At 43.7% G+C, this 19,460-nt stretch overlaps 1 protein-coding gene across 2 annotated transcripts; it reads left to right on the plus strand.

The window, feature by feature from the left end:
- Positions 1-887: 887 nt before the first annotated feature.
- On the plus strand, positions 888-13,600 carry LOC115171289 (zinc finger CCCH domain-containing protein 7B). Of its 2 annotated transcripts, none has more exons than XM_029727971.1 (23): positions 888-1,098; positions 1,356-1,423; positions 1,564-1,600; positions 1,877-2,074; positions 2,517-2,675; positions 3,108-3,188; positions 3,426-3,479; positions 3,946-3,988; positions 4,106-4,302; positions 4,399-4,810; positions 4,957-5,018; positions 5,213-5,321; positions 6,028-6,186; positions 6,357-6,565; positions 7,344-7,435; positions 7,531-7,712; positions 8,004-8,080; positions 8,202-8,368; positions 8,660-8,720; positions 9,007-9,115; positions 11,389-11,522; positions 11,722-11,891; positions 12,089-13,600. In XM_029727971.1, the coding sequence occupies exons 2-23, from the start codon at positions 1,365-1,367 to the stop codon at positions 12,267-12,269; spliced, it is 2,952 nt and encodes a 983-aa protein (XP_029583831.1). In that variant the 5' UTR covers positions 888-1,098; positions 1,356-1,364; the 3' UTR covers positions 12,270-13,600. The 2 variants fall into 2 exon arrangements, with proteins under 2 accessions (XP_029583831.1, XP_029583830.1); XM_029727970.1 differs by having other exon boundaries at positions 889-1,098; positions 8,660-8,765.
- The last annotated feature ends 5,860 nt before the right edge of the window (positions 13,601-19,460 follow it).

The raw sequence follows: 19,460 nt of genomic DNA on the forward strand, positions 1-19,460 counted from the left end.
CCGCAAGGCCATCGGTCATCCACATATTTATATTGTAATGAACAGGCAGGGAGCAGGTCTCGAACCCTCGACCTTCAAGCCCGAAGTCCGGCGCGCTATCGACTGTGCCGCAAAAGCATGCTCAAGCGGTAGAGCCGATTTCCGCGCTTATAAACCCATGGTCGTTACACTACTCCCTCCTTTCAAAGAGCGCGTCCTCGCGCTAGCTTGCGACTCAACGCCTTACAGGAACGCGCTCACCGGCCAAGCACACGCACTGTCGTGGATGCAAGGTCCGATCACTTCTGACACCAATGTAATGAACAGGCAGGGAGCAGGTCTCGAACCCTCGACCTTCAAGCCCGAAGTCCGGCGCGCTATCGACTGTGCCGCAAAAGCATGCTCGAGCGGCAGAGTCGATTTCCGCGCTTATAAACCCAGGGTCGTTACAATATGTACATATTCTTATTCATCCCTTTACATTTATGTGTATAAGGTAGTCGTTGTGAATTTGTTAGATTACTTGTTAGATATTACTGCACTGTCAGAACTAGAAGCACAAGCATTTCGCTACACTTGCATTAACATCTGCTAACCATGTGTATGTGACCAATAAAATTTGATTTGATCTTTGCTGGTATTGCGCTAGAAATAATATAATGTATTGCTTCAAGTGGTAAAATTAGATTAAACTACTCAATTTCGCCATCTGCTGGCCTTTGCGCCAGAACTACAAAGAGAATCAACACAAAAAAAGTGAAAGCTATCCTAGCTAGATGAATTTTTCAAATAAAATACAAATGCAAACTTTTTAATTTCGCGTATAATTGATTACTTCCTTATGACATGTCTAAACATAAAACATTGTATTCACAGCACACCTCACCCTACCCTTGTAATAATCTCACTAGGACCTTGTGGCAGCCATGCAACTCAAAAACAATCCAGGGAGGGAGTTCACTGTTCAGCTGAGGAATTGGACGTGAAACTCACATGCAACTGTCCATGCAAAAATACCCTTGCACTGGATGGCTGGTAGCTGTATAGCTTTAAATTCTTTGTGCCGAGATTTTCCTCTGTCCATAGCAGTAAACGTCGATTTATGTGTTTTATCACCAGGTGGGTTGTAACTTCCTCGAATCGTGCCCAGCTAACGTTAGCTAGCTAGCATGAACATTTGAGGCATGGTTAACTATTTATCTAGCTAACGTTAGCTAAACAAAACAAATATTTGGATAAACTGGCCAAGTATTATTTTCTCGTTGCTGTATACTTCACACGAGCTCTTGAACCTAGTTTATTTATTCTGGCTAGGTAACGTTAATTCGATAGTAGACATCAAAACTATGTTGATATGGGCCTTTCTCTTTTTACAGTGTGCAGAGATGGACTTGGACCGTCAAAAGCGCCAGGAGGGCATACAGAACGCCCTGGGATTCATACAGTGAGAAAGAAACATTTTCCCTGCAATTCCCACAAGTTGTCAACTAAATTGTAGCAAGTTGCTCATTCATCCTATACCCACAAACGACCATACGGCACTAGTTCACTTGTATTGATAGGTTATCTTTTCCTCTGTCCTAGGTCTTCTTTGCCTTATCCAAAGCCTGAAGGCTATAAGGTAGGGATTAATGAATGCGATGACTGTCTTCTCTCTTGACCTTAGTCTAGGCATGTCTACACCCCCCCTATACTGTTCCAAAGAACATGTTGTGTGCTCACAGTCATGCAGCTTGCCCTTTGCAGCGATTTTCACATTTGGTCCATGGGAAAAATGTACCAAAACCAGCCATAATACTGATTAGACAAGTCCATGTCCTTTTTGGCTTTTCCTGTGTGCTGTCTTTATCTCACTCCCATGCCATATTCCTCTCCTCTTCCCTGATTGTCCCTCCAGGGGTTTCTGACCCAGTTGGTGTGTAACCTGCTGGATGAGGGAAATGCAATGTTCAGGGAGGGTGAGTGGCAGCAGGCCATAAAGGACTTCAGTGAGGGTGTTAACGTGGCCCACTATGCCCAGGCTGAGTCTCTAGAAATCCCCTCAGCCCTGCTGGAGAGTCTGTATTTCAACAGGGCAGCAGCCTACCACAGCATGGTGAGTCAGTGGTGTGTCACCAGGATTATGCATCTTTGATCCACAGTATTGATGATTGAATGAGGTTCACGATTCTGTATACAAAAGGTATGAAGTCATCTCTTAAATCTAATATTTAATAGCAATTGTGTTGTAAGCAAATGTGCTGTAGTGGGCAAATATTGAACCAATGGTGAATACCCATTGCACTCTCTCTATTTCAGTATTTTGTGTTGTTGCATCACATTGTTTCATTGCATCATGTGCAACATGTGTTTCAGCCTCATTGAACTTTTGCCATCATGCCACACTTCCTCAACATCCCCTTGAAGTTACAGAGCCTGTATCATCTATCATTACCCCATTCTCATTAGCCTGTATTAACCACTGTATGGCCTTAGTCTTTCACTTTGTGGCAGAACCCACACGTTACCTGTCATCTCTTTCTCTCCATCTCTCTCAGGGGGAGTATGAGCAGGGTGTGCAGGACTGTGACAGTGCGCTGGCGCTGTGCAAAGACAGTTGCACGGCACTCTACAGGAAGGCTCTGTGCCTGCGGGAGCTGGGCCGTTTCAGAGAGGCCTACAACTGCAGCACGGGCTGCCTGCTCACTACGCCTAACGTGAGTAACATTATGAATTACCCCTTCACATCAGAGGCTGTTTTCTTGGACTAGAAAAGCATGCACACCTTTAAAAGGTTAAGTAGCATATTGTTTTTATCTATAAAATGTCTAGCACAACTAGCAACATTTCTTTTTACCACTTGACATATGTAATTTGGGATTCCTCATGATGATCCGCTAGTGGAGAAGGAGAGTTTAATTTCATACAAGCGGATTTGTTTCCACATTTCCTTCTCCTCTCCTTCGATTACCTTTTGATGTTTTTCAAAAGAATGTAAGAAGATGCGGCGAGGGGGGAGAGGGGGGAGACCTCACACTGTACTTTTGAAGTATCATGTAGCTCAGAATAAGTGTTTGTGAAATTAATTTAATAAAAAGCGTATTTAAATGTCTTTTTCATTTTTTTTTATTGTCTTGTACTCTTCATAGGACAAACATGTGTATGAGTTGGCACAGGAGCTAGCTAACAAACTGGGCCTGAAGATACGCAAAGCCTACGTTAGCACACAGGTGAGAATCCGTTTCCAAAGCAGAAGGTCTAGATTCAAGCAGCATGGCAACTTACCTTCCATGATAAGTGGCTTGGATTCAATTGTTCTCAATCTGCCATTCTCTGATCAAATCTGCCATGAGCTGTTTATGCCCTGGTTTAAATCTCAATTTGGATTCATAACAATTGAAGTCATTAAATTTGACATTTTTCTTTAGGTTGCCTCTTTATGAAGTTAATATTTTTTTCCTTTGCAGGAGTTGGCCACATCTGAACAAAGTAACGGGAACACAGTTCCTTTTGCAGGAGAGGCAAGTACAACAACTTTCACCATTACACTTTTAAGGTTGCACTATGCAGAAATCGCTCTGCCATTTCCTGGTTGCTAAAACGAATAGTTTGCGTAATTATAAGCTAGTATAGTTTAGAGAATCATTGTACCATCTAAACCGCTCTGAAATATATTTTCCATAACCAAAAATGTTTTTTTCAGCTGTTTGAAGCTGGTGTACAAAACCGAAAGTAAAAGACGCAAAAACAAAATAGAAGTATAGGAAGCAGAAAAATAGAGCACATAGAAAAGAAAGCAAGACTAAAAAGCGATAGATCAAGTAGAATGATAGATCTATAACCACATTTCTATGTGAATTTAGTCGGGCTGCCCAAAAACGTACATATTGCCACTTAAACTGGTTGAGATTTGGAATGTACTTTGGTTTACCTGTTGATTTATTGTCACTTAAACAGAAGCTGTTGTCTTTCTCTTTTCACCTCAAGATGTATGGCAATGGTCTGGATTCCTTAAGTGACATCTCATCAGGTAGTAATTCTCCTGACCAGAAATTTTGAATTACCTATCACATTGTAATGTAAAGACTATCAAAGAAGATTTCTTCTAGAAAATGAAACTCACCTGTTCCCTCACCCTGTCTTTCAGTTGGTTTCTCCTGCAAGCCTCTATCTGCCGCTATCCCAGTTAGTGATGAATCCTCTCCCTCTGGTCCTCTGGTCTACTCCAAACTTCTGGGTAGCCCTGTCCAAGGCCCTCGGGGGTTGCCCTTCTCTGTGCCTGAGTCAGAACACCTGGGTGACAGTGAGCTGATGGGAGATGATCTAGACAGCCTGCTGGACTGTGTGAGTTTGTGAGTTTGTCTACTGGTTGACGTAGTATTCAGATATAGCTTCCCTGAATCTGTCAATGCAACTTCTCATTCTCTCTCCCTCATTCAGATTCCCCCTCAATGTGCCTTTCCCATCATCCTCCCCAGCTCAGCTTGTGTCCCCATCCAGCTCCCGTTTCCCTCAGGCCTGCCCGCCCCCTCGCCCCGGCTCCCCCCAGCCTTCTTCAACTCAGCCATCAGCCAGCTCAACTCTCTGGACACCTTCCCAGGCATGGGTGGAGGGGATGCTCTGGGTGCGCTGAACTCTTTAGATGGCCTTGATGCACTAGACTCTCTAGATACTTTAAACAACCTGGACACCCTTTCAGGCCTTGGTGGTGGGGATGCCCCGGCTCCCACAACAGCACTCTATTCACTTGATGCCCTGGACAGTTTCTACCCACTTGGGGGTGCAATAGCAGCCAAACCAGTGGTGGTGGGGGGAGGGGGGCTGGACTCCCTTTCTGAGTTCAACCTGCCTGGTGAGTCGATTGAGGGTGGTAATGTCTTGTTAGCTTATAGCAATGTATACATGGTTAATTTTTCTTTTAATGTTTAACACCAAGAAAGTTATGAACCTAATGTAGATGTTATAATTGATTGTTTTTTGTTCTCACGCTATCTTAAGGTGCAAGAATCTCCCACAATGTTCTCTCTGCAACACGTTCGCCCAAGAAGTCCAACCACACAGTAAGCCATTTATTTCTGTCAACAGAATTTGTTCTACTCCCTCCCGTACATTGTGTACATTTAAATTAAAACATTTATTATGCAACGTTTAGGTCACATTCAACTTTGTAGTTGGAGTTCACCTTTTACAGCGTCATGCTAGTTTTGCCTTGACATATTAACCTAAATGAATTTCTATTACCATGGCGATATAGGTGGTAAAGAATGGCCAGGTCTCCTCCAAGCTCTCTCAGCTGATCAAGAACCCCCTAGCAGCCACCCATGACTTCATGCAGGCCTGTGCCACGTGCTACAGGTGGATAGGTACAGTAGTGGACATGATTAACTTGCTCTCAGACAGTGTCCCTCCCCCAGTTTACTACTTAATGTAATTTATTTATTCGTTTTTTTGTGTACTTTTTCTCCCCAATTGGTAGTTAGTCTTGTCCCATCGCTGCAACTCCCATACGGACTCGAGAGGTAAAGGTCGAGAGCCATGCGTCCTCCCAAACACGACCCCGCCAAGCCACGCTGCTTTTTGACACACTGTTCGCTTAACCCGGAAGCCAGCCGCACCAATGTGTCGGAGAAAACACTGTACAGCTGGCAACCGAAGTCAGTGTGCTTGCGCCCGGCCCGCCACAAGGAGTCGCTAGAGCGCAATGGGACAAGGACATCCTGGCCGGTCAAACCCTCTCCTAACCCAGACGATGCTGGGCCAATTATGCGCTGCCTCATGGGTCTCCCGGTTGCGGCCGGCTGCAACACAGCCTGGGATCGAACCCAGGTCCGTAGTGAAGCCTCTAGCACTGCAATGCAGTGCCTTAGACCGCTGCGTCACTCGGGAGGCCCCCTACTTCTAACTAATAAGACTGACATTTAAGGCCATCATAGCACTGTGGTTCACCTCTCTATTGTTATCATTCTATGTCCCCCCCCTTAACTCACCTTTCTCTGTCTTTCTCTCCCCCTCTTTACCCCTTTACCCGTATATCCCTCTTTCCTCCCTCCCTCTCTCTGTCACTCTCAGGTCCAGGGGTCCTGGACTACCAGCACCAGGCAGAATTGGCCCACCGTTGTAAGCGGGACATTCTTCTGTGCAGGATCAGGGCTTCAGAACACCCTGTCTGGAACAGGGTGCGACCCCGCCCCACGCACAATTTTACTGGGGCGTTTATGCTCTGCAAGGGTATGGAAAACAACAGTCACTGGTGTGGGAAAGAGGCTCTGTTTAGATGAAGATAATGTGTGTGTCATAGGTCAAATTACCCAGTTTTAATCTGTGGAAAAAAGGTCCTAAAGTTTAGCGATGGTCTCAGTTTGTATATGTAGTAATCTAAGTTCCTTCCCTATGTGCAGAGGTGCTGGAGACTCAGAAGTGTAAGTACAGGGAGGGCTGTACGTTTGCCTACTGCCGGGAGGAGGTAGATGTGTGGACCCTGGAGAGGAAGGGAGCCTTGAACAGAGAGCTGCTGTTTGACTCGCAGAGCCCCAACAATGACAGGCCCACACTCAGCATCAAATGCCTGCTGCAGCTCCACAACGGCATGTTCATGTACCTCTGTGAGGTAGGACACACACACACACACTTTTGCCCTTACACAGACCCACCTCCGTATGTCCAAGCTTGACCAGTGAAACATGGTAGAGGGCTGCGAGTCCCAGCAGAGATCGTTGCAGACCAGACGTAATTTTTCATGCTGCGGGCGGGAGCGTGCAGTCAGACAGACGACTTTGGGATGAAAATATTTTTTGTTGTCCCGCAGATTATTTGGAAACGGTCGTCTTTCTGCTTTGTATGCTTAAAAACACATTTCACATTATTCACGCTCTGCTTCAACTTCAGTAGCCTATCTCTCCTCTCCTAGTTGGGAGTGAGAGTTCAAGTGTGCCTAGTATGTGTGGTCTCATTGATATAGAGTAGGCTGCCCACATGGGCGGAGAATCACGTGGCAGTTAACTTAAATATGATTAGACTGTAGCTTACTACATTGTGTATAAATACATATTGAAAATGGAAAGAAGTGTAGGGCACTCAACCAACGTGAGATGAGGTGCAATAAAAATGGGATGGGGGAAAAAATCAGTCCCGCGCAGCCCTCTAAAACATGCCGTTCAACCTTAGTCATTTACATTTACGTAATTTTGCAGACGCTCTTATCCAGAGCGACTTACCGTAGTGAATGCATACATTTCATACTTTTTGTTCTTTTTTTTTCGTACTGGTCCCACATGGGAATCGAACCCACAACCCTGGCGTTGCAAACATCATGCTCCCCCCACTTCTTGTCTCTGTTTACCTCAACTTTCCCCCCTCATTCTCTCCCCCCCTTTCTCTCTACTCAGGAGTGCTATGACAGTAAGCCCAGGATCATCAGTAAGGAGGTGCCGTCCACCTGCTCCAACCCCTGCGCCCGACACCCATTCGACAAAAACAAGTGAGTCATGTTTGGTCCCCACACACACACACACACACACACACACACACACACACACACACACAAACCCTCACTCTCCCCCCCGTGCCCTGCAGGTGCCTGGTGCATGCGGTGAGGTCCAGCAGCGTGCACTACACTAAGATCCGCCCGCTGTACACCCAGTGCCAGTTGGACTTGTGCCGCCATGCCCAGCGCTACGGCTGCCAGCGAGAGGACAGCTGCTCCTTTGCCCACTCAGTCATAGAGCTCAAGTGCTGGAGGCTTCAGCAAGACTCTGGTACAGTCAGATTGATGCACACACACTCATGAACATTGTACTTGGTCTCAGACACAGAGAGACATATTTATTCCTGTCTAATAAATGTGAAAACATTTTTAAATGTAGAGGCCGATCTACAATAAAACATCTTTATTTGTAAATGTTAGTTTCTATACTAAAAGTCAGGAAAATTTCAACAAAGTCCAGTAGGTGTCAGTAGACACTGCCGTTCAGTCTTGTCACAGTTGATAAACACTGTTTGTAAATACTGTCTGTAAAAACTTTTCTGTGTATGTGCCTGTTTTATAGGCATCACTCATGAAGAAATTGTTCAGGAATCCAAGCGACACTGGCATAAACAGGAGCAGAACACACACAAACCCAAGGTAGCATAGCAGGGATATTATACATCTCATAATATGGTGAGGCAACTGCTCTTGTGTACTTTGTCGGATTCTCTCTACCTTTTGCCTCTCTGTTTTTGTCCCTGTGACTCGTTGACTATAGCCGGTGTACATGCCACCACCATCTTCATCCTCAAGTGGTGGAGGTGGGGGAGGAGGCTATAGCTTGAACCTGAAGAGGAAGTTTGTTTGTGGTCAGTGCTGGAGGGACGGGCTGGTCAGCGAGCCGGACAAAGCGCTTAAGTATTGTACAGCCAAGGCCAGGCACAGGTGAGGCTGCACCCTACCTAGCATCCCTAGCCAGATGAAGGCCAGTGCTTCACTGTAGTATGCAACAATTCTATATGACTGACCACTGTTATTCACTATTGTCTATCAAATGGCCAATGTATGTTAGATGTGTAGTCTGAGGTATCTGTTCGGTTTATTGAATAACAATAGAGAATGTTCATCTCGGGGACACAAACCAAGTTGTATGGAGCGTTTACAGCGAAGCCCTATGTAATTTAGGATAGTATCTTTCTGGAAAGTCCCCCATAACTCTAGCATCTCTCCCTGTAGTTGGACGAAGGAGCGTCGGGTGCTGCTGGTGAAGTTCTTTGAGGGAAAGAAGTGGGTGATGGTGCGGACATTGCCTTTTGCCAAGACCTATCCCCAGCAGTATGACGTGTGTGCTGCCCCCTGCTACTCCTCATGCACGATCTGCTAGAAATGATTTTTGATAGATTCAACCAAGCATATTATCATTGTGTCTATTTAACTTATAATGAACTATTATGTTAGTGTTATCATGGGTAACGGTATATATTGGTCAGTTGAATTTAATACTTAATCATTGACACTGTGCAAACTTGTTTCCACAATCATCCTCGCAGTCTGTGTGTAACAGCATAACGTGTCCCCCTCAGATATGTGCCCATGTGGTGAAGCAGAAGAAGTGCCACTACATTGGGAACTGTGACTTTGCCCACAGTGAAGAGGAGAAGCAAGTATGGACTTATATGAAGAACAATGGTTGTAAGTTTACACTATATTTTCGTTATCCGTTAAACCTTTTGTTCCACATTATCGCCTTTGTTTAGGTTGATCTATGAGTAGGATTGGTTCAGATGTCTATTATCCCCACCAGTACACATTAAATCAAATTGTATTCGTCACATACACATGGTTAGCAGATGTTAATGCGAGTGTAGCGAAATGCTTGTGCTTCTAGTTCCGACTATGCAGTAATATCTAACAAGTAATCTAACAAATTCACAACGACTACCTTATACACACAAATGTAAAGGGATGAATAAGAATATGTACATATGGATGAGTGATGGCCGTGCGGCATAGGCAAGATGCAGTAGATGGTATAGAATACAGTAAATACATATGAGATGAGTAATATAATCTGTAAACATTATTAAAGTGGCGTTATTTAAAGTGACTAGTGATACATTTTATTAAATCCATTTATTAAAGTGGCCATAGATTTGAGTCTGTTGGCAGCAGCATCTCTATGTTAGTGATGGCTGTTTAACAGTCTGATGGCCTTCAGATAGAAGCTGTTTTTCAGTCTCTCGGTCCCAGCTTCGATGCACCTGTACTGACCTCGCCTTCTGGATGATAACGGGGTGAACAAGCAGTGGCTCGGGTGGTTGTTGACCTTGATCTTTTTTGGCCTTCCTGTGACATCGGGTGCTGTAGGTGTCCTGGAGGGCAGGTAGTTTTCCCCCGGTGATGCGTTGTGCAGACCGCACAACCCTCTGGAGAGCCTTGTGGTTGTGAGTCGGAGCAGTTGTCGTACCAGGTGGTGATACAGCCTGACAGGATGCTCCCGATTGTGCATCTGTAAAAGTTTGAGTGTTTTAGGTAACAAGCCACATTTCTTCAGCCTCCTGAGGTTGAAGAGGCGCTGTTGTGCCTTCTTCACCACGCTGTCTGTGTGGGTGGACCATTTCAGTTTGTCCGTGATGTGTACGCCGAGGAACTTAAAACTTTCCACCTTCTCTACTACTGTCCCATCGATAAGGGGTGCTCCCTCTGCTGTTTCCTGAAGTCCACAATCATCTCCTTTGTTTTGTTGACGTTGAGTGGTTATTTTCCTGACACCACACTCCGAGGGCCCTCACCTCCTCCCTGTAAGCCGTCTCGTCATTGTTGGTAATCAAGCATACCGCTGTAGTGTTGTCTGCAAACTTGATGATTGAGTTGGATATGTGAATGGCCACGCAGTCATGGGTGAACAGGGAGTACAGGAAAGGGCTGAGAACGCACCCTTGTGGGGTCCCAGTTTTGAGGATCAGCGGGGTGGAGATGTTGTTTCCTACCTTCACCACCTGGGGGGCGGCCCGTCAGAAAGTCCAGGACAGTTGCACAGGGTGGGGTCGATACCCAGGATCTCAAGCTTAATGACGAGTTTGGAGGGTAATATGATGTTAAATGCTGTGCTGTAGTCAATGAACAGCATTCTTTCATAGGTATTCCTCTTGTCCAGATGGGATGGGGCAGTGTGCAGTGTGATGGCGATTGTGTCGTCTGTGGACCTATTGGGGCGGTAAGCAAATTGGAGTGGGTCTAGGGTATCAGGTAGGGTGGTGGTATGATCCTTGACTAGTCTCTCAAAGGACTTCATGATGACAGAGGTGAGTCCAATGGGGCGATAGTCATTTAGTTCAGTTACTTTAGCTTTCTTGGGAACAGGAACAATGGTGGCCATCTTGAAGCATGTGGGGACAGCAGACTGGGATATGGATTGATTGAATATGTCCGTAAACACACCAGCCTCCTAGTCTGCGCATGCTCTGAGGGATGCCGTCTGGGCCGGCAGCCTTGCAAGGGTTAACACGTTTAAAATGTTTTACTCACGTTGGCCACGGAAAAGGAGAGCCCACAGGCTTTGGTAGCGGGCCGTGTCAGTGGCACTGTATTGTCCTCAAAGCGACCAAAGAAGTTGTTTAATTTGTCTGGGAGCAAGACGCCGATGTTCGCGACGAGGCTGGTTTTCTTTTTTAATCCGTGATTGACTGTAGACCCTGCCACATGCGCAGACCAGGAGGCTGGTGTGTTTACAGACATATTCAATCAATCCATATCCCAGTCTGCTGTCCCCACATGGTTCGTGATTTCAGTTTTGTGCGAATGCTGCCATCAGTCCACGGTTTCTGATTAGAAAAGGTTTTAAGTCACAGTGGGTACGACATCTCCGATGCACTCGCTAATAAACTCGCTCACCAAGTCAGCGAACATCAATGTATACGCATTAGTATTGTTACTTATGTTCCTCTTTGAACCTGTTCCTGAAGTGAAGGATATGCAGCAGATGTACGACATGTGGCTTACAATGACGAATCAAAACCGTCCGCCGGATGACACCCTGATCACCCAACACATAGAGGAGAAGCAAATTGTCATGCCAACCGACTATGCCGAACCAATGGTGAGTGAAGGCACTTACTCACAAAACCTGTTTGTTGGATGTAGAACACAAACAATCCATTCACCTTTCTCATTTGTAAAAGCTATCAAGAAGGACTACATTTTGATAGTGTGTGCGTGCATCTTCATGCAATGTCTGTCAGTGTGTATGAATGCGTAACGTACTATGAGAACAGTTTTACTGTGCGTGTGTATTCTAGAGCGGCTTCCACTGTCGTCTGTGTGGGAAGCATAGTAACAGTGAGCGCCAGTGGCAGCAGCACATCTCCTCAGAGAAACACAAGGACCGTGTATTCAGCTGCGAGGGAGAGGACGAGAGCCTCACCTGGACATACCGCTTCCCCGGACTCCGCCTCGCCCTTTGTCCCAGGTAACACTCGCCCAGAGTCACAGTACTGGGTCTCAATACTGTAGTTCCTTTCTCATTACCCATCAAGAGATCCTTTGTATATGCACACAGAAAAAACTGGGATATGGCAGGGTTCACTTACCACACCCTTGTCCTATTAAATTTTATGGGTGCACAGTGATTGACATATGTATAATATAGATCAATGTGATTGACAGGCTGGAGAGTGGCTGTCCCGAGGGGGTGAGCTGTGACTACGCCCACAGTGTTGAGGAGCTGGTGGAATGGCAGGAGAGGCGGGAATTCCTGCGGCGGAAGCTGGCCAAGGCCCGTGAAGACATGCTCATCATGCCAGACGAGTTTGACTTTGGGAAGTACAACTTTCTCCTGCAGGACTGAAGCCCCTGTCCCCTATGTGAGACACTTGTACCTGTAAACAGACAGCAGTCGTCTGTTTTGTTGAACACCCTGGGGGGTATTTTCTTCATTAGTTCGATATTAGTTAACAGTTAATACAGTTTATACCTGTTTGAGCTGGTTAGGACTGCAAGTGCCTTATTTGTCCAATATTTTCAAAAGGGCTTAACAAATGAGATCTTGGTGCCGAATTTGAGTGGGGGAAAAAGTAATTTAGCACTGCCATTTAACAAAACCGTACCGATCAAATATCTCCATTAATAGTCTGTTTACTCTATGTATGTCTTATTGAGGGATATTAAGAATTCACTTATGCTTGCGTTCTGATGGGACTCTTTATACAACCCTCAAACTTTCACAAATGTTCCATCAAATGAAAACCGATTTGCTGGAAGGCCAAAGTTATTCACTTTCACTTTGTTAATGTGTCTTAAAGCTGCCAATTAAAGCTGCAATGTGTAACTTTCGGTGACCTGAGCAAATTCACATAGAAATGTTAGTTCTAGAGCTGTCATTCTCATAGAACAGATCATTCAATGTGCCCTATTTCTATGCTTAATGTTCTTAAGTTTTGTACACCAGCTTCAAACAGCTGAAAATACTATATTTTTGGTTATTGGAAAGATATTTCACAATTTAGATGATACAATGATTCTCTACATTGCTTGTTTTGTCACAAGTATTTTAATTTTAGCAACCAGGAAATTGTGAATGATTTCTGTATATTGCATCTTTAAAGAATTTGCTGCTGCCATTGTAGACAGACAAACATTACAGAATATGATCACAGTAATACAGGGGTACTGCAGGGTGTTCATGGAAATATATATTTTTTATTTTATTTCAGTGTTTTTATCAATATTGCTAGCAACAAGATACAATTAATCGTTGCCACCACTCCAAAAAATATGATTAAACATTTTCGGGCTGGTAAAACGTTTTCTGTGTAAACATAAACAACTAAACTAGATATAAAGTATGTAGAAAAGACATAATGGAGCTATATATTTTAAATAAGATCATTTAAGAACAACCACCAAAATAACTAGATAGTAAGGGAAAATCTAAAATTTAAAACATTTCATGGAATTAAATTTGAAGTCACTCCAATGGCTGTAGTAGTAGTTCCTATCTAGCGTATAGACTCACTCATGGAATGCTGAAGACAAGATTATTTTCTGCCCAGTAAATTTGAAGATGTGAATAATGTATCTCCACATATGTAGTCCTGCACATTAATACATATCAATGTTGGCAAACAATAAGTAATAACATGGTAGTTAAACCTAGTAAAATAAACTTATTGATTTCTATACCTTAGTTCTTTGTTACCAAATCATACTTTGTATTGTTGGGTTCAAAGTATGCTTCGGGGTGTGTCATTCCTGTTTTGCAAGGGTGGTGGCCTAAAAACTAAGACTGTCATTCTAAATAAGGAGAGGGAGAATACATCATTCAGAGTTGTGCAGATGAGAGCATTTAGCCTGTAACCCTAGAAGCTGAAAGAGGCAGTGAAGCATACCGAGTCTCAGCATTTTGTGTTATTCTGTATGTCAATCCGAGACACTTTTTTTTTTCTATTTTTTTTTTCTAATAGATGTTTAAAAATATATATTTATAGATAGCAATCTATATCTATCTATTTAACCTTTTATTTAACTAGGCAAGTCAGTTAAGAACAAATTCTTATTTTCAATGACTGCCTAGGAACAGTGGGTTAACTGCCTTGTTCAGGAGCAGAACGACAGATTTTTACCTTGTCAGTTCGGGGATTCGATCTTGCAACCTTTTGGTTACTAGTCCAACGCTCTAACCACTAGGCGATCTGCCGCCCCAGTATGATATGACATATTATGATATGTTAAGTTTCGTATGGTATGTGTTAATTTGTGGATTTCCATCACCCGTACAATATGTTCCTAATTAGCAAAATGTATGGTAAGTTACAAATTCAAGCTAGGTGTCTAATGTTAGCTAAGCTAGGGGTTAGAGTTTAGGAGGTAGGCTAACATGCTAAGTAGCTAAAAAGTAGTAAGTAGTTCAGAAGTTGCTGAAGTTGTCCATGATGAGATTTAAACTAGCGACATTCATGTTATACGCCCACCCATCAACCTTACTTTTTGTCTTAAGTAACCATACCAAACTTAACATACTAATTTGAGTGTCCCGGATTATAGATTTACTATGTTACCCAGCCTGGTCTCAGACTAGATGTAAGGGAGGGGGTAACATGTTCTGTATACATCACTGGTAAGTGTTAGTTCATAAGCTTTGCATACTGGAAGTGTGTTGAATACCAGCTTTAGCCAGTATAGAGAGGTAATGGATACTCTCGGAATGAACCAAATAGAAGGTTTAAGTGTGTTACTAAATACTATTTCTATTTCAATGACAATTATTATGGCTATAATGATTTTGATTTACAACATTCTAAAATAATCTATAGAGTGGGAAGTGGTATGTTTCCTACTATACAAACAAAGTCAGTGAGCTGGATCCTGTTGATTTGCCATAGGTCAGCGTTTTCCAAACTCTGAACGTTTTGGACTCACTCTGAACGTTTTGGTTTTTGCCCTGACACTACACAGCGGACTCAAATTACCAAAACTGGATGATTTGTTTATTATTTGAATCAGTTGTGTGGTGTTAGGGCAAAAACCAAAACGTGCACCCCTTGGGGTCCCAAGGACCAAGTTTGGGAAACTGTTACATAGGTTTTGTCCTGGATTAAATAATTCTAATCGAGTGTGAATCACATTGACCTTTATCACATCCATCTATGTCATTGAACTGACTGCACCACAATATATCTACCTATGTTATTCGTTAAGGACTTTTTTTCAGTCTGTTTAATCCTAGCTGGCTGGAAACAGTTCTTGAAACTGAAGTGCCCCCTCTAAAAGCCATTAAAATGACCCCTTTATGAAAGTGCACCCTTGTGCAACACTATTCACACTGCTCTCGTGACCACGCACTATTTTATTGTAACTGCCGTACTGATTGAACAAATGGTTAGAGACTGCAGTGTTTGTGCATTTAATTTCCAATGTCATGGGTGGGTAAGAATGAGTTGTATACTAGACCTAAGAAAACAAAAATTACTTTTATTTAGTTAGAGCTATTGACCAAATCTGACATGTTAAATAAAACTGTTTTTGAGAGGGAATAGATCCTTTTTTTACTGTTATTGACAATTAGTTTGTTATAGTTGTGTAATAAATTACAATAAGTAACACTACTACTGACCAAGGTCTGTTTATCTTAAAGGACATTTTTTTCTATATATTGTGTAAAAATCTGTTGTGTTCTAGTTAGTGTGGCTCAAGCAGAGGGTTACTGATTTCCACCTTCAGATCTTGTTCATGATGTGCTGTTTAGTGTCCCGATTGCTTGCGAGTGCGTGGTGAGATGGGTGGTTTCGTACCTTTTGTGGTCAAATACACAAACCTGCTCCCAACTTATAATTGGCTGATGGGTATGATTGACAGCCTACACAGCAAACCGAAACTCTGGATAAATTGAACGATTAGTATCATTGGTCTTTCACAGAGCATGTTGTATATTCATAATGCTAGTAGGCGTGGCTACTGAACTCAACAACTTGACCGCATATTGCATCCTCGTGACATGATTAGAAGTTCTTGCAAAGTGTATATCAGACAAAGCAACTGAAGTTTTGTTCCTGAAGTCTTCAAAGCGCTGATGAGTTGACAACGGTAATAGAAATCGGTGTGAATTTGTTATACCCTTGCTATTATTTTCAACACATTTGTGACGGATAGAGACACATTTATCCCGACAGAGGGTAACTTCATGCCAGTGACGTTAGCTACATTCATACAGTAATGTTTTAACAGTCAAATTTCATTAGCGTCCTGCAACTTCCTTGTATTGCTAACTAAATGGACTGATGCAATGTCATTGAAATATAAACTTTGCAGCATGTGCACTCTTCAATTGCTTAGACTTTAGTTACTGGCAGCCTGGGTTTATCAACCTTGTCAATGTACTATTTCACAAAACAAACATTACATTTTCATGTCTTGACAAACTGCATTGGATGATTTGATACTGTAACACACATGCTGCCAGCAAATATCACTTTGCATATTATGAGGTGATAGAGGTTTCTTGTGAGACAGTGTAGTCAGTGTCACTACATATTTTGTTACATTCGTTAATAAAGTAGAAATGTCTTACCTCGTTGTTTTCTTAAGTTTAGGAATATTTGGCTATGTCCATTTAACTGAACTGCCTTGTGGTTCCATTAAAAGACCACCCATGGTTAAATGCTGCACGGTCGGAAACTAGAAGCACAAGCATTTCGCTACACCTGCAAAACACGTATGTGACCAATACAATTTGATTTGATAACAGGAACTGGGATGAGAAACATGTTGGCCAACTAAGGCGTCACAAGGATCGTAGGCATCCCTTCCACTTCCAACATTATGCTGTTATTTTTGGCACCTCTGTGCTTAAGGGTGGCACAAATGTGTAGCCTAACAAACCAGTTTATTTTACTTTTTTTATTTCACCTTTATTCAACCAGGTAGGCTAGTTGAGAACAAGTTCTCATTTACAACTGCGACCTGGCCAAGATAAAGCAAAGCAGTGCGACACAAACAACAGAGTTACACATGGAATAAACAAGTGTACAGTCAACACAATAGGAAAAAAATTAAGTCTATATACAGTGTGTTCAAATGGCGTGAGGTGGTAAGGCAATAAATAGGCCATAGTAGCGAAGTAATTACAATTTAGCAAATTAACACTGGAGTGACAGATGTGCAGATGATGATGTGCAAGAAGAAATACTGGTGAGCAGAAAATTAAATAAAAACAATATAGGGATGAGGTAGGCAGATGGGCTACGTACAGCTGCAGAGATCGGTTAGCTGCTCAGATAGCTGATGTTTAAAGTTAGTGAGGGAAATATGTCTCCAGCTTCAGCGATTTTTGCAATTCGTTCCAGTCATTGGCAGCAGAGAACTGGAAGGAAAGGCGGCCAAATGAGGTGTTGGCTTTGGGGGTGACCAGTGAGAGATACCTGCTAGAACGTGTGCTACGGGTGGGTGTTGTTATCGTGACCAGTGAGCTGAGATAAGGCGGAGCTTTACCTAGCAAAGACTTATAGATGACCTGGAGCCAGTGGGTCTGGCGACGAATAAGTAGCGAGAGCCAGCCGACGAGAGCATACAGGTCACAGTGGCGGGTGGTATATGGGGCTTTGGTGACAAAACGGATTGCACGGTGACAAAACGGATTGCACTGTGATAGACTGCATCCAGTTTGCTGAGTAGAGTGTTGGAGGCTATTTTGTAAATGACATCGTCGAGGATCGGTAGGATGGTACATTTTTCGAGGGTATGTTTGGCGGAGTGAAGGAGGCTTTGTTGCGAAATAGAAAGCCGATTGGAGATGCTTAATATGAGTCTGGAAGGAGAGTTTACAGTCTAGCCAGACACCTAGGTATTTGTAGTTGTCCACATATTCTAAGTCAGAACCGTCCAGAGTAGTGATGCTAGTCGGGCGGGTGGGTGCGGGCAATGAACGGTTGAAAAGCATGCATTTAAGAGCAGTTGGAGGCCACGGAAGGAGTGTTGTATGGCATTGAAGCTCGTTTGGAGGTTTAACACAGTGTCCAAAGAAGGGCCAGATGTATACAGAATGGTGTCGTCTGCGTAGAGGTGGATCAGGAAATCACCCGCAGCAAGAGCGACATTGTTGATATATACAGAGAAAAGAGTCGGCCCAAGAATTGAACCCTGTGGTACCCCCATAGACTGCCATAGGTCCGGACAACAGGCCCTCCGATTTGACACACTGACCTCTGTCTGGGAAGTAGTTGGTGAACCAGGCAAGGCAGTCATTTGAGAAACCAAGGCTGTTGAGTCTGTCAATAAGAATACGGTGATTGACAGAGTCGAAAGCCTTGGCCAGGTCGATGAAGACGGCTGCACAGTACTGTCTTTTATCAATGGTGGTTATGATATCGTTTAGTACCTTAAGCATGGCTGAGGTGCACCTGTGACCAACTCGGAAACCGGATTGCACAGCGGAGAAGGTACGGTGGGATTCGAAATGGTCAGTGATCTGTTTTAACTTGGCTTTCGAAGACTTTAGAAAGGCAGGGCAGGATAGATATAGGTCTGTAACAGTTTGGGTCTAGAGTGTCACCCCCTTTGAAGAGGATGACTGCGGCAGCTTTCCAATCTTTAGGGATCTTGGACGATACGAAAGAGAGGTTGAACAGACTGGTAATAGGGGTTGCAACAATGGCGGCGGATAATTTTAGAAAGAGAGGGTCCAGATTGTCTAGCCCAGCTGATTTGTCAGGGTCCAGGTTTTGCAGCTCTTTCAGAACATCTGCTATCTGGATTTGGGTGAAGGAGAAGCTGGGGAGGCTTGGGCAAGTAGCTGCGGGGGGTGCGGAGCTATTGGTTGGGGTAGCCAGGAAAGCATGGCCAGCCGTAGAGAAATGCTTATTGAAATTCTCAATTATTGTGGATTTATCAGTGGTGACAGTGTTACCTAGCCTCAGTGCAGTGGGCAGCTGGGAGAAGTTGCTCTTATTCTCCATGGACTTTACAGTGTCCCAAAACATTTTGGAGTTAGAGCTACAGGGAGCAAATTTCTGTTTGAAAAAGCTAGTCTTTGCTTTCCTGACTGACTGCATGTATTGGTTCCTGACTTCCCTGAAAAGTTTCATATCGCGGGGACTATTCGATACTAGTGCAGTCCGCCATAGGATGTTTTTGTGCTGGTCGAGGGCAGTCAGGTCTGGAGTGAACCAAGGACTATATCTGTTCTTAGTTCTACATTTTTTGATAGGGGCATGCTTATTTAAGGTGGTGAGGAAATTACTTTTAAAGAACGACCAGGCATCCTCTACTGACGGGAGGAGGTCAATATCCTTCCAGGATACCCGGGCCAGGTCGATTAGAAAGGCCTGCTCGCAGAAGTGTTTTAGGGAGCTTTTGACAGTGATGAGGGGCGGTCGTTTGACCGCGGACCCATAGTGGATGCAGGCAATGAGGCAGTGATTGCTGAGATCCTAATTGAAAACAGCAGAGGTGTATTTGGAGAGCAAGTTGGTCAGGATAATATCTATGAGGGTGCCCATGTTTACGGATTTAGGGTTGTATCTGGTGGGTTCCTTGATAATTTGTG

The sequence above is a fragment of the Salmo trutta genome, chromosome 32, assembly GCF_901001165.1.
Source record: "Salmo trutta chromosome 32, fSalTru1.1, whole genome shotgun sequence".
NCBI lineage: Eukaryota > Metazoa > Chordata > Actinopteri > Salmoniformes > Salmonidae > Salmo > Salmo trutta.

What these genes read in the sequence shown, in the direction of transcription:
- LOC115171289 (XM_029727970.1), top strand. Translation starts at nt 1,365, where the DNA reads ATGGACTTGGACCGTCAAAAGCGCCAGGAGGGCATACAGAACGCCCTG. An exon ending in CAGTTCCTTTTGCAGGAGAG is followed by an intron (nt 3,480 to 3,945) that starts GCAAGTACAACA and finishes TTTCACCTCAAG; the next exon opens with ATGTATGGCAATGGTCTGGA. An exon ending in AGAACACACACAAACCCAAG is followed by an intron (nt 8,081 to 8,201) that starts GTAGCATAGCAG and finishes CGTTGACTATAG; the next exon opens with CCGGTGTACATGCCACCACC.